General features: G+C 38.3%; 1 protein-coding gene across 1 annotated transcript in view; it reads left to right on the top strand.

Annotated features, from left to right (window-relative positions):
• Nucleotides 1-15,801, top strand: part of CHD6 (chromodomain helicase DNA binding protein 6) — a 199,976-nt gene that overhangs the window by 91,667 nt on the left and 92,508 nt on the right. Inside the window, exons 6-8 of the mRNA XM_063092193.1 lie at nt 11,116-11,178; nt 11,783-11,841; nt 12,505-12,622. Coding sequence (XP_062948263.1) covers nt 11,116-11,178; nt 11,783-11,841; nt 12,505-12,622 — 240 coding nt within the window. The remainder of the gene's footprint in view (nt 1-11,115; nt 11,179-11,782; nt 11,842-12,504; nt 12,623-15,801) is intronic.

Below are 15,801 nucleotides of genomic sequence, written 5' to 3'. Positions count from 1 at the left end.
TAGGGTACAGCAAAGATTGGGTTTATATATGGAGCAATTAATGAGATAGAATCTGCATTTGCATTAATTGTGCCTCAAAAAATTTTACCAAATTTAAGTAAGAAAGAGTCCCAAATTGTGGTTTTGGCTTTTATGTTCAGAGAAACAACCATGTGGATCTGACCTCTGAGCCCTGCATGCTAGGTCATGTCAGACAGCCTGTAAGGGGACTGGAGAAGATCAGCTTATTGGGCAGTTTTCAAAATCAGTGCTCCACAGAGCCCTAGCTTCTGCAGAACCACAACAGCTCCACTCGCATCTGTTATACATACTGGGCATCCTGGTGAGGTTTGAACAAAGATTTCCCAGGCAAATGCAAAGCTTCAAAGCCATGATCCCTTCCAGGATTCAAGGCCATCTTCAGGGCATCTAGTGGCACAGAAAATCATTGAGGAAAATGGGGCTTTTTCTTATGTTCCTCTACCAAGGCCCTTTGAGTGGGCGGGTGACTGCCTGCTAGCTTTAGCTTGGGGCAGAGAAGGAGTGGGAGTTTGCACTAGAAAGGCCCCACTGCCACTTCTCTGCAGATCTGTGCAGTGTCTTGTCAGCATGCTCAGCCCAATTCTGTGACTGCTGGCCACTGTCCCAGCCCCAGATTGCAACCTCAGCATTGGTTACCTAGTGCTGAGTTGCTAAAAACCTCTTTACACGATTCACTGTAGCTCAAGTCTGGTGTATTATCACAGCCCTGCTTTGGAATCCAGAGGACATTCCCCAGCCCCCAGACTTGGGTATGGGATTTAGGGGCTGGAAATTAGTTTGCATACTGATTATGACTCTTTGCTTTCTTATTCTTTTCCAGTTGATGTTGGTGCCTGGAACAGAGACAGACTTTCACAGTGTATAGACATTTACAAGGCTGTCTCAGTTTTTGCTTCCTGCAGTTTGTGTGGTTTGTAATGATTTTGCCTTTTGGAACTAAAGGACTTTAATTTGAATGAGGCTTGGGCTCTGTGTCTTTGCATACAGTACCTTCTTCTTTGTCTGGCCTTTTTCTGTTCCTGGCTGGCTGAACTCAGTCGTTTCCTCCTTGAGGAAGCTCCCTCCTCCCTCTGAACTGGGGACAAGTGCCTCTCGTTCATGTTCCATAGCACTGTAATATATTTAAGTCTAATTGTCCTTTCATTGTCCTTTGAACACCTGCCAACTTTTTTGTTTCTTCTAAACCATGAGCTACTTTAGGGTAGGGTTTGTATCCTTTCTTTTTTTTCTATGCATCTCAGGCATGAAAGAGTTGCAGCAAAGTAAAATTTACATTAACTTTAACTTCCAGGAAGCATTCAGATGAAACCTCACTTATGGCACTTTTCATCTTCTATTTTATAATGTTATTAGTATTGTAGTATTTATTATTCCCAAAGTCAGGAGTCATCTGGAACCCTTGCAGGACTTATTTGTAGCCTGTGACTATTCTGATTTTTAGTGCCTCTTCCCCTACTGTTTTATCACTCCTGTTTGTTCCCTTAATTGAACTGTAAACTTTTGCAAAACAGACGTTACATTTTAATTTATTATACTTTTCACTTAGCATAGGTAGAGCTTGTTTACATTAGGTAGTAGCTAACATAAAGACTTGCACTTAGTTGTACTTATATGTGTATTTATTGAATGAATAAATATGTTTAAAACCCATTATGTAAGCAGATAATGGTTTTTTAACTCCTGAATTAGAAAAACAAGAGATTTTTCTTCGTCCCCAGGCTCTTGTTTTCTCCATTTCCTTATAGTGACATATTTTTCACATTGGTATTCCTCTATTTCTCACTCCAAGCAGGCACTTGAACTTCCAGACACACCCCCTTCTCTAAGGTTCTTTGCTGCTCTGGTGTCACTGTAGCTTTGTACCAGTGTGTGTGACTCATGCAGGGGCATCCATTGGGGTGCCTCATTAGGCTCCTGTTCGCTCATCCTGGTCTTTCCATTTATCCATTGGATGCAACCACCAGTTCCCACACTGTGCATTTCTTCAGATTCTTTCCTGTATTTGTTTCCTCTTGGTTTCTGCTGCCATCCTCTGTGCTGAGGCCAGTGTTCAAATTACTGCAGCACACACTTCTGTAGTTCTTTGCTGCAAGTCTCTGTCCTCCCTAATCTGATAGCAGACTAATTTTCCCAAAATACCAGAGGCATTGCTGGCATTTTTCAGTCTCCTGCTCCAGAATCTGAGGCAGTTACTTCTTAACTCCTGTGTTAGATCAGAGCTCCTGTCTGGTTTTCTAAAAACATGTCCACATGCTACCCATTTACCCTCATTCACTTCTGCTCCTCAGTCTGTACCATGCACTTGCTCTAATGAGACATATCACTCTGTGTCCATGTGTGTGCCACATTCCTGCACTGGCTCCTCGTCCTTTGGGTTCCTTTCATCCTGCCCTTCTCTTTGCTGTCCTCTTGCATGAGCCACTGTTCCTTAGGGCCCAACTGAAACCTCACCCATTCTCCCTTTCTGAACTGTCATCAGACTTGTAGTTATTGTCACATCAATTAGCATTTACCTTGGAACATTTCTAAGACAAATATGTTTATTTTATGTTCCCTGAATGAGCGTCAGCCCCTTATGACTGGGCACAAAGATCGATGCTACTTTTGTACCCTCCATGGCACTTGGTAGATATTTGTTGATTTGAAAAGTGATTTGCTTCTTGTTAGACCCCTCATTATGGTTAACTAACTAGAAATTAAAAGGTGGTTGGTTAAGGTTGGGGGTGAATAGGTTTGAGAGTTTTTGAAATTTTCCCTAAGAATAAAATTTTTAAATTTGAAATTATATGAATCTCTGACATACAAGTGAATGAATTAAAATGGTCTTCTTTGAAAGATAACTTGAGAAAATTCCAAGCAGTTGAGGACAGATGGTTGTTATGGAAGTGTGTTTGGCAAGCAGATTTAGTTTATATCTGTGTGTATCTGTATACACCGAGTGTTTATACACACATGATCGTGCTTATACACAGCCTCTTATCCTGATTTTCCTGTTTTCTTCCTACTTTGATGTGTGTCTGGGAAATGTTACTCCCTTTTCCTTTTATTAGGATAGATGAAAACCTGTTCTCAGTGTTCCGATGATCACCATTGATTCTTTAGCACTAGTGTTCACTCCCCATTCTTTAACTAGTGCTAAAAAATAAATTGAAATTTTATTTGACTCCTTAATTTTTACTTGAACATTTTCTAAAATGAAAAGTGTTTTTAATACTCCTCCGTTTTTTTAATACTCAGTGGAAAGTTCTGTGCTTTCTTCATCTATGTATTAAAATTTCCTTAGATTGGGTCCTGGTGATATACTCTGAATAGCAATCAAAATCCTACCATCAGAAACCATCTTTACCTATTCATTATGGTAGGTAAGAATAAGAATATTTGGAGCAATCTGGTAGTGAGGAAGAGAACATCGTTCCTTTCAGTGTGTATGTACATTGTATGAATGCTTGCTTGCTAGTCTGGGGTACACAGACTTGGAAGCAGGTAGGGAAAGTAGTCAGCAGTTACGAAAGTTTAATGCTGACCAACAGATCAAACTCATATGCATGTCCCTTCTTTTCCAAAGCCTTTCCTGTTTCACCCAAGTGCCAGCTTCTGTGTTCTCATAGTGCTTGCTTTATACCACTATTACAATGTTCTATGGCAAAATCTCTTAACATTATTTTATTCAAGAGTACTTATTGAGCACCCGCTGTATGCCAAGGACTCCCTGGGTGTGGTGATAACACCAAGGAGCAAAACAGACAAAAATTCCTGCCCTCACGGAGGGGACCTACAAGAGATAGAGAGGAGGCCTGCATCGAACAGACAAGCAGTCTCTATCTGCAGGTGTTTGTCACACTTTGAACTTACATGAGCTGGGAGGCCAAAGGGCCAGGCTCAGAACTGCCAAATCGTAGAGGCTGGTAATAAACCTAATAAATAAGAAAATTATGTGATATGTCAGTGGTGATAAGTGCTATGGAAAAAGATAACAGAATAAGATGTTATGGAATTCAGGAATGAGGGTTACAATTTTAAGTAGGGTGGTCAGAGTTACCTTCACTAAAAAAGTAACATTTGAGCAAAGAATTGAAGGAGGTAAAGGAGAAAGGGAGTCATGTAGTGGAGAAGAGCATTTGGGCAGAGACAACAGCCGATGCAAAGTTCCTGAGGTAGAAAAGCATTCCTGGTATGTATGAGGAACAGGCAAGGAGATATAAAAGGTAATTGATTAGGTGGGAGGGTCGGGGTAGATCCTGTAGGTTTTGTAGACCACTGGAAGGTCTTTGGTTTTATTCTGTTAAAAGAAAAGCCTTTTAAACAGTGTAAGTAGAGGGGTGACATAATAAAAAAGGGTTGTTCTGAATGTTGTGTTGAAAATAGTGGGATAAGAAGAGAATCAGGGAGACTGGATAGGAGGCTCTTGGAAATAATCAGGGTGAGAAATGAAGGTAGTGTGGACTAGAGTGGAAACAGTGGAGATGGTGAGAAGTAGGCTGGATTCTAGACATATTTTGAAGGTAGAGCCAACAAGATTTCTTGGTCAGTCATTTACAGAGTGTGGAGAGAAAAGAGCACAGTCAAGGATTACGCCAAGATTTTTGGTTTGAGCGCCTGAAAGGATAGAGTTTCCTTTAACTCAGATGGGAGAAGACTAGGTAGAAGGCGTAGGTAGGGATGAGGGGTTGGCTTGGAGATCAAGAGTTTAGTTTTTAGATATTTTAAATTTGAAATATTTGAGTGGAGATGGCAAGTAACAATTAGATATATGAGGCTCTAGTCAAAGGAGAGGTTTGGAGCTGGATGTATAAATTTGGTAGGTATCCCAATGTAGCCAGTATGTAAAACCGTGAGATCAGATTAGATCACCAAAGGAGAGGGGGTAAATAGAAAAGAGAAGAAACTCAAAGAATAGACCCTAAGCAAATTCAGTAATAAGAGTTAATGTTGGAGGATTTTCACTGGCAGGTGAGATACAGTAGGTCATGGCAAGCTAACCCTAAACTGCAAGGGGTAAAAAAAGATAAATTGCAAAAGGCAAAGCATATATTTGAAGATATCAGATAGCTGTGGAAGCAATAAAATTGCAGATCATGAAGAGTCATTCCTAGGTGAGCTGACAATTGCTTAATATTTTCTTCTCTGGGGACTTTTCCCAGTTCTGGTAGCAGGCTGAGGGTCAGGCTTGGCCCAAACAAAGAGACTATTCTGGGCTGAAGAGAAATCATCTGACCCTGATGGTGATTGAATATATAGGGCTGGTGAAATGATTGGAAACTAAAGGGATCCCCAAAAGCAAGGGGATTTCCTCAAGAGACTTTTGCTGAATTCTAGGGAGCTCAGGAAGCCAGGAGTTCAGCCAGAAGGCAGATTGAAACTTCATAGTCTCACAGTACTTAGGAGATGAAAATCTCACTAAAGGGATGGGCCTACCACAAAAAAACTGACTCTCCCTTAAGATATTTGTCAGACTTTTAACCTGCTTGGAGTTGTAGACTAAGAAGCTAAGCTCAAAACTTCCATAAAGCATATGTTTCGGGGCTCAAGAGACAAAAGACCCACCAGCCTCTCAGTCAGTGACCTTGTACATTTGTGCTCCAGGAACAGGGTAAATGAAACAAGATATGGATTAAATCTTAAAACAGTTACCTGGTCCTGACCCAGCTCAGGCCCTGACTGGATCAAAGGAACCACCCCCTCTGTGTTTGTCTTAGATAAAGGAGGAAACACTTGTAAAAAATATTGTTTGAAGTTGCTACAATTCTTTTATCCACAATGTATAACATATAATTAAAAATTATTAGATCTTAGACTGGAAAATGTGACTAAAAATAAAGATGATAGCATATAATAGGAGCAGACCTCAGGTGGCACAAATATTGGAGTTAGCAGAAAAGAACTTTAAAATAACATATTAATATATGTTAAAGAAAATAAAGGAAAAGATGGACAAGATAAATTTTTAAATGAAGTCTTTCAACAGAGAATTGAATCTATAAAGAGAGTCAAATCAATAGTTTAGAACTGAAAATTTCAATTTATAAGATTCAGAACCCAATGGATTGGTTTTAAAGCAGATTAGATACAGCAAAAGATATGATTAGTGAATATGAAGGCATATCAATGGAAAACTTCTAAATTGAAGCACACAGAGAAAAATGGATGGATAGAACAGAGCAAAACATAAAAGCATAAGAGGAGAGAGGGACAAGTGGATATAAAGGTCTAATGTATTTTTGATTGGATTCCTAGGCATGCAGGAAATAGGAGCAGAGCAGCATTTGGAGATACTCATAGAATTAATGACTAAGAACTTCTAAACTGATGGAAGATAACAACCAATAGATTCAAATTCAGGTAACCCCCAAGCAGGAAAAATACAGAAAAGAAAACCGCAACCAGGCATATCTTAAACTGTAGAAAACCAAAGACTGAGAGAATATCTTAAAGGTCACTAGAGAAAAACTGACAGCTAATATAAGGGTGCTTCAAAAAGTTCATGGAAAAATAGAATTAAAAGATAATATAACTCTTTCCATGAACATTTTGAAGTACCTTGTATTACATTAAGTGGTGCATTATTGAATGCATCCCTCCCGAAATTGGGAGTGAAAAAAAAGATTCCACTATCATTTATATTCAGAAATACACTTTAGGGCCCTACACACTACAATAAGAAAAAAGAAGAAATAAAAAGTATAAAGATAAGGGGGGCTGGCCAGTTAGTTCAGTTGGTTGGAGCGCAGCCTTACAACACCAAGGTCCCAGGTTCGGATCCCCATACCAGCCAGCTGCCATAAGTAAATAAATAAATGTCCATTAAAAAAAAAAAAAAATATATATATATATATATATATATATATATAATATAAAGATTAGGAAGGGAGAAGTAAAACTGTCATTATTTGTAGATGACATGACTGTGTATATAGAAAATTGAACAGAATCTACAAACTAATACTAATACATGAGTATTAGTAAATTTGGATTTAGCTAAGTTGCTGGATACAAAGACAATATACAAAATATATTTTTTTTTTTTCTGTAATTTGCCAATCAGGTTTCTGTAAATTACCAATCAGGAAAGGATAATTATAAAATCCGATTTATAATAGCATCAGACACCCTGGAATAATCCTCAAAAGATCTGCAAGTCCTCTATACTAAAAACATTGCCGAGAGAGATTAAAGAAGACCTAAACAAATGGAGAGCTATACCATGAACATGTATTCAATATTGTTAAGGTGTCTATACATTCAGTCCCAGTCAGAATCGAAGCAGGGTGTATTTTGTGGGTAGAAATTTGTATGGAAATGCTGAAGGCCTAGAATAGCCTGAGATGATCTTGAAAAAGAAGAACTAAGTTGGAAGACTTACTTTATAACGAATCTATAGGAATGAAGACAGGGTAGTCTTGCTGTAAGGACAGACAAATAAACCAATGGAGCAAAATAGGGCTACATTGTCCAGTATGGACACTGCCAGCCACATGTGGCTATTGAGCACTTGAAACATGGCTAGTTTAACTTGAGATATCCTGGAAGTATGAAGTACACACTGTATTTTGAAGGCTTGGCATAAAAAAAGAATATAAAAATATTTTCTTAATTTTTATATTAATTACATGTTGGTCATATTTGAGGTATATTGGTTTAAGTAAAATATATTATTAAAAGCAATTGCACCTGTTTCTACTTTTTTAAATGTGGCTACTAGATAATTTAAAATTGCATGTGTGGCTTAATGACCTTGGTGGCAACAAAGATTTCTTAAACAGGCCACAAAAATACTATTCATAAGAAAAAATATTGATAAAGTGGATTTTTTTTTTTTTTTTTTTTTTGTCTTTTTTGTGACTGGCACTCAGCCATTCCTATATAGGATCCGAACCCGTGGCGGGAGCGTTGCCGCGCTCCCAGCGCTGCACTCTCCCGAGTGCGCCGCGGGCTCGGCCCGATAAAGTAGATTATATAGAACTTCTGTTCATCAGAAGACACATTAAGAGATTGAAAAGGCAAACCATAGACTGGTAGAAAATGTTTGTAATCTGTATATCTTACAGAGGATTCTTATCCGAAATATATAAAGAACTCCTGCAAATAAATAGAAAAGGACAATTTTTTAAATAGGTAAATGACTTGAATAGGAGGTTCATAAAAGATGATACCTAAATGACCACTGAGGATGATAACATCCTGTTATCAAGGAAATGTGAATTAAAGAAGCAACACTGCATCCACTAGAATGGCCAGTGTGTTATGGACTAGCAATATCAAGTCACTTGGAACTCCTGTACATTTCTGGTGGGTGTAAAAATTGTTAAAATCACATTGGGAAAATTTTTGATAATATCCATTAAAACCAAACATGAACCTACCTTATAACCCAGCATTTCCACTCCTAGGTATATATCCAAGATAAATGAGCATATTGTCCACCAAAAGACACTCAGTTTATATGAACTTTATGCTTAATACAAAAATTAGAAGCAACCCAAATGTTCCTCAACAGTAGAGTGGGTAAATTAATAGTGGTATATTTATATAACGAAATACGATGCAGTATTACAAAAGAATGAACTACATACTGTGATTCTATTTATATGAAGTTTAATAATAGGCAAACTATTCTGTGGTGGTAGAAATCTGAATAGTGCTTACTTCCAGCATGGGCACAGAGATCTTCCAGAATGTTGGAAAGGTTATATAACTTGATCTGGGTGGTAATTATATAAGTGTATATGTGAAACTCATCTAGATAGACACTTAATATTTGTGCATACTATGTGTATGCCATACCTCAATTACTAAGCGTTATGTTAGCATGTCTGGTAGTTCCTTGATGATGAAGACTATATATACATCCCGTTTATTTCTGTAAAGACCAGAGCATAAAACACAAAAGGTACTCAATAAATAATGTGGTATGTAAATTTAGGAAAGAAGTTGGTTTGTTAATCTTGTTTCTCTTAACCTAACACCTGTTTTTTTCTCACTGCCCACTTGCTGTAGTCAGACTTTGCTGGCTGTAAGGTCAGTGATAGTGGTCCTTGCCACTCATGAAAGTACACCTATCTTTGGCCCTTTACTGTTATTGTCCTGACAGTATATGATATGTCTGAGTGTATGGAGAAGGGGGAGACTTTTTAATTAGGTGGTGTAGACCTAGAATAATAGCTGTCTCTAGTCTGTGGCCTCAGAGAGTTTGATACTTCATGAGTATTTTTTCACTCTCTTTCCTTCTATCTCTCTTTTTCTCTTCCGTTATTTAGCATTCAACAAATACCTCTTGATTACCCATTTTTGCCTGACCTTTTCTAGGCTAGTAGCTAAATCAGTAAATAAAACACATAAGAGTCTCTGCCCTCAAAAGGTTTACTCTGTAGAGTGAGAAGACAAAAAGATAAGCTACTCCTTCTTTTCTTACCTGTACTTAAGGATCAAGCAGAACAAATACTAAACAGAAAACAAAAGCTTAGTCTGTATTCCTGCCTCTTCTTTCTTTTGTATGTACAGTTCAATTGCCTGCTTGTTTAGCAGTGAGAAAAGACTTTTGTCATTTTGGATTAACTTTGGCATGGCACCTGGCACAATGCCATGTGTCTGGTGGAGCGTAGTAAATATTTGTAACCTTTGGGAGTATCTGTCTCTGCCTGCTTGCCGAATTCCATAATTCTTTTCTGCCATATGCCTTCCTTGGGTTTTTTTTTTTTTTCCTTTTTTTTAAACTCTCATCACTTTTCTGGGAAAGCCTTGATTTATGATCTTAAGAAATGCAGTTTTCTGTAATGGTTTGGCTTTGGGACAGGTGAACCCTAGAATGGGTAAACTGAAAGTGTATCCTTCTGAGATGTTCCAACCAGAAACCTAGAATAGTGATTTTGGCAGTTAGGGTTGTTGTGATTAGTGTTCTTTTTATATACTGTTTTAAGTCCTGTATTGTGATAGATCTGGCAAGGTCACAGTACATATAAAACAACTGAAATTAAACTGGTCAAAGTCCTAGAAAGATTGTTAAGCATAAGGATGTTCTGACTCAGGGCATCCTTATTTAAGCTTGTAATGACAAGCTTAATGTAGTTTGTTTTTTTTTTTTTTTTCGCCCATCATAAATATTCTCTAGAAAGAGATTTCATGGAGATTCGTAGCCTAGAAATTTTGATGTGTATCTAGGGTAGGAAGGAAGGAATTAATTTGTTTTTAGTTGGGATTTGCACAGGATGATGAGTGAAACAGGAAGCCATTTCCAGGTACAGAGGAGAAAGATGGTACAATTTAATAGAGAATAATTCTATCTTTTTTTTTTACACAGCACTTACTATTCAAAAAAATGTATTCACATAGCAGTTTATCCTCCCAGTAACCTTGTGAGATATGCATTTTTGACTACTATTTTTAACCTTTGGGGGGGGCGCTAGCTGATACAGAAATCAAACCCTAGACCTTGGTGTTATCAGCACCACATTCTAACCAACTGAGCTAATCGGCTAGCCTTGACTCCTATTTAATAGATTTGGAAACTAAGGTGTTAATCAACTTATCCAAAGTTAGTAGCTGGTAGGTGTTAGAATTGAGACTTTCTCATTCCAAGGCACCCAATCTCTTTTCTGTTACAGCTTTCTGAAAATACGCAGCAATGTATAGGTAGTTTTGCAGAGAAGGGAAGTTCTAGGACCAATTTTATTGATGGCTAAAGGTAGATCTGAAATTGAATCTGAAAAGCAAAATAACTTCTCTGCTATGTGGTAGGGTTGTGCCAAGAGGTTAGAACCCTCTCCTTTGGGCTGAGCCCGTGGCGCACTCGGGAGAATGCGGCACTGGGAGCGCTGCGACGATCCCACCGCGGGTTCCGATCCTATATAGGAATGGCCGGTGCACTCACTGGCTGAGTGCCGGTCATGAAAAAGACAAAAAAAAAAAAAGAAAAGAACCCTCTCCTTTGTGAAATGTTGTGATGTTTTGATCAAGCTGAGGGCTGATAGGAGGGAGGCTTCAGTACTCAATGGTGAACTTTAGAATGAAGTAGAACCTATTGTGGTATTTTTTACAGAATTATTTTGGGAGGGTTCTGTGGTGCCGGTAATTTTCTTTCCTTTTGATCTCTGTCTCCAGGAGCCTCCAGAAGATGATGCAAACATCATTGAGAAGATCCTGGCATCTAAGACAGTCCAGGAGGTTGGTGGCTCATTAGATTTTATGTGACTAGCACAGATTATTCTCTCTGTGAAGAGATATTTGACTAGAGAACCTAGAGGGGTCATTCTTGGCTGGAGTGAGAGCCAGGCAACACTTAACTTTTACCTCCAGTGAGGATTTTAGGACATTAAACTTAAATATCTAGAATAGCTCAAACTGATCATTTTCTCTATTGTGATCCTAGAAAAGGTATTTATCCCTTAGTTGCTATAGCTCATTGAAAGTCATCAGGGGGGCCAAAAAGAAGAAATGCAAAAAGAGTCCTAATGGAAATATTGTGGGGGTTTTTTCTTTAGACATCTCAGAACCATTGTTGGAATCCCCTAGAGAAACTTCCTGGGGTAGGAGAACATGTTGGTGCCAGTGAGAACCTGGCTTCATCTTCACTTCAAGTATTTATGACAGCAACTTAATTTCTTGCAGTCTGAATACCACTGGTGTGTCAGGGGTGAGGATCTGGGGGATGCCAGAGATGAGTGCAATCACTTGGTTTCTCAGAGCCCTGGGCTAGTTTGGGTTTACCAGCTGGCACATAAGGGTGGCCTGCCTGGGATGTGGGCTAACTGTTTGCTGTTGGTTACAGGTTCACCCAGGAGAACCTCCATTCGACTTGGAGCTATTCTACGTTAAGTATAGAAATTTGTACGTCTGTTTAAAGTATTATACGTGTTTGGATTTTATATTAATAAAACTTCCTTTCCCTTGTCACTTCATTATCTTCTGTGTTTTCAGAGAATGGCCCCTAAGGCATGACCCACAGATCTTGTCTGATTCAAGTTCACCTTAGGCAGTAATGCGCAAATTTGGCTACACATAGAATTACCAGGAGATGTTTTTATGACTACTGAAGCCCTCGCTGCACCCAAGACCAATTGACTCTGACTCATACTCAGAGTGGTCCCAAAGATTGGTGTTTCTTAAAAACTCCCTGGGAAATTCTCATGTGCACCCAGGGTGGAGAACCATTGTCCTGCAGCACATACTTTTTCTTTCTTGCATTTTTTTCTCCTTGCTACCTGCCTGCTTTCACTAACGTGTATTAATGATAGCCTGCCCACACATGCCTTCCTTCCACTCTAGTTCCTGTAGAAGCTACAGAGAGATCAGTTGCTTGGAATTACTCCATTTTGTTTTGTTTTCTGTTGTCCTTGAGGGTAAGGCCTTTCTAAGGCTAATCTCCAGCAGTTTTACAACAGACCACTCCACTGCTTCTGTGTTAGATGATCACCCCATTTATTGAACACCTTAAAGCTCAATCATTTGCTAGCTCTGTGCTTGTCTCACAATTTGTGTGTCTTTGGATAGTTCCTACTTACATTGTAAATGGGCCACAATGGAAGAACTTGAAAAGGATCCTCGTATTGCACAGAAGATCAAGCGATTTAGGAATAAACAAGCCCAGATGAAGCACATTTTTACTGAGGTGAATCAATACTTACTTACTCATTTGACTGCTGCTTTTCTTGCATTAAGTACTGGGTTTAAGTTTCTAAGTCCACGGTGAAGTCCTATACAGATCTTTTGCTCAAGCCAAATTGATAAGTGTGTGCTGATTTGCAGCAAAACTAGTCTAGATTTAATTAAGCCAAAGGAAACAAAATATCTACCAAAGTGCTGAGCATCAAACCTTACAAACTGGCAGCTCATAAGAACATGCACCTTGGTCTGAATACCAATAAATAGTGAGGAGTACGCACACAGTTCTTTCTTCCCTGCAGCCCCTCCTCCCAAAAAAGCGTTTCACTCAAAGACTTAAAAAACAAAAACAAAAGCTAAAAGTGTTAGAAAAGAAATAATTACATTACATAAACTTCGGAATTTCTAAATATTGTATCTACAGAAAGAGGAAGGATTAATGGATGTGAATATTCAACAAATCTGTAATAGCTATATATCAGAACATACCACAAACAAATCTTAAGTAAATAATCAGGAAATATATATATATACGTTATGTACATATACATTTTTCCTAATTATATACGTGCACATACATTCTTTTTATCCAATATGGGAACTTTTCTATTTATATTTATGCACACTCATATGCACGCATTATATACATTTGACAAATAGCTTTAATGATGAGAAATACTCATAACTCAATAAGAAAAATAGAAAACCCCAAATAGAAAAAATGGACAAATTAACGGAATTCAGAAAGAAGGAAAAATTGGCCATTAACCATACAAAAATGTAGTCAATTTCACTAGTAATCAAAGAAATGCAAATTAAATGGTAATCTTCAGCCAGCTGCTAAAAAAAAAAAATGTTTTTTTTAAATGGGACTCTTTTAGTATTTACTTATCAAATCTCTGAGGGTTTTAAGAACAGGTATTACCCATTGCTGGTTAGAGTGTGGGGAAGGGATGCTCTCGTACATTACTTGATGGGAACACAACTTGGTATAACCTGTCAGAAAAGCAGTATGGTAACAGACATCAGATGTCCCAAAATTTGCATTTCCTTTGTCCCAGAAATTCTAATTCTGTCATTTATTTTAAGGAAATTATCAAGTCTTCACATAAAGACTTAGCTCTAATAAAGGGTTATTTATATTAGTCATTTTCTCTAGTTGGTGGGATTGTGGTAAATTTTCTTTTTTTTTTTTAATGTAATTTTCAATTTTATACAGATAACTTTTGAAGAAAAAAAGCAATAAAAATTATTCTTAAAACATAAAGTCACTATACCCTAAAAGTGCACTCAGATGCGCACACTTACCAACTCGTTATTCATGTTGTGTTCCTTTTTCTCATGTGATAAACAATTATTTTAGGATAATGTCAGTAGACATTCTCCTTAACCCACTTGAAATCCTTCCTCTTTAGCCTTGAAGTTTGGCCCTGCTCCTCTCCATGATTGTTTTAAAGCCCATGAGAACTGTTTTCATGGCAGTGTTCCTCTCTAATGGAGAGTGGTGAAAGGAAGGTGAGGACTGGAATTAGAAGGACCATTCTTGAAGCCCAGTTGGATACTCCATATTTTTGGAACATTTTATTCACACTTCTCGCTTAGCAAGTATTTTCAGTGTAGTAACTTTGTTTACATGTCTCTTTCTTCCATTTTAAGCCCTGTGAGACAGACAGAGCCCGTCTTTCTCCTGTTCCCATCGCTGGTACTAGGCACAGCTAAGGGACACCATCACCCTGCTTCAGACCCTTCAGCACTTCCTGTTTTCGTGGAATAAAGTGCACACTCCTTACAATAACCTACACAGCCCTGTGTGTCTAGTTTCTGATATATTCCTAAGGGAGTGGTTTTTCCTTGCTTACAGATAGAGGAAACAATTAGGGTGTATAGAGATAACGTAACAAGAGTTCATATTCTTGTGGGAAGAAACAACTTTTGAGAAGTTTGGAACACATCATGAAATTAAGGAGGACTAATAGTGGAGAGTAGTTCCTATAACAGTCTTTGGTCTTGACCTGTTCAATATTTTTATTAGTAACTAGGATAAATTGTATTCTTATGATATAATAGTAACTTAGTTTTGAGTAGAGCATCTTCATATCCATTATTTACAACTATTTTTTTATGTAGCCAAAGCAGGCTCAAGAGGCTGCGGGTTCCCATGTACCACAGAGGTGGAAGCCTTCTGATTCTAAATCATTTTGAAAACTCAGAATACTTTCTAACCAGACCCAGTGATGGTAGAATAAATGACAAAGTCAAAGTCCAGGCTTACTTGGACAGGCTAGGATAAATAAAATATGGAAATAAACATAATGCCCTACATTGGTATTTTAAGACTTTGGGGGGGCTGGCTGGTTAGCTCAGTTGGTTAGAGCACAGTGCTATAACACTAAGATCAAGAGTTCAGATCCCTGTGGGGGCGGGGAGGGGGACAGGTTTACTGCCCCCCCCCGCACCCCAAAAATAATCTTTATAATTTTGAAGAGGGGAAAATAGCTGGATAGCAGTTCTAGGGAGAAAAGATATTGCCAGTTAAATTACCTACAAGTTTACTGTGTGCCAAGAATGGGGTATGCCTGCTCAGCATTAATCCTAGAGTACACTAGTAGAACAGTCCTGCTGTGCCTTTCTTTCTTCATTCCTAAGACCTATTGTGTTCACTTGGTTACTGGGATTCAGTGAGGGACTTTGTAAGACTTGAGGACAGCTGTAGGAGGAAAGTAATGGTGGTTAAAAATTTTTTTAAAAAGCATAGCTGAGCAATTGAGAGCAAAGATGGATAGTGGACTGCACAATGTTAAGAGTCTGGGCTCTGGAGTCAAACTGCCACGGCACAGGTTCCAGCTCCCTCCCACCACCCCTGCACCCACACCCACAGAGCTGGGGTGGCCTTGGGCCACTTGCCTAAGCTCCTTCAAACTGACTATCCTCATATATACAAGCGGGACTCCTAACAGTATCAACTTCACAGAATACCTGTGAGGATTAAATGACTCAGTGGTGCTGTTGTTTTTCAGCTTTATTGAGGAATAATTGACAAATAAAAATTATATATGTAAGTTGTACAACTTGATGTTTTGGTGTATGTATACATTGTGAAATAATCAGTATTGTCAAGCTAATTAGCATATCTATCACCTCACATAGTTGCCATTCTTTTTTACTTGTGGCAAGAACACTTAAGAT

The sequence above is a fragment of the Cynocephalus volans genome, chromosome 1 (genome assembly GCF_027409185.1).
Source record: "Cynocephalus volans isolate mCynVol1 chromosome 1, mCynVol1.pri, whole genome shotgun sequence".
Lineage (NCBI taxonomy): Eukaryota > Metazoa > Chordata > Mammalia > Dermoptera > Cynocephalidae > Cynocephalus > Cynocephalus volans.
This window is presented reverse-complemented; position numbering and strand designations above follow the sequence as displayed.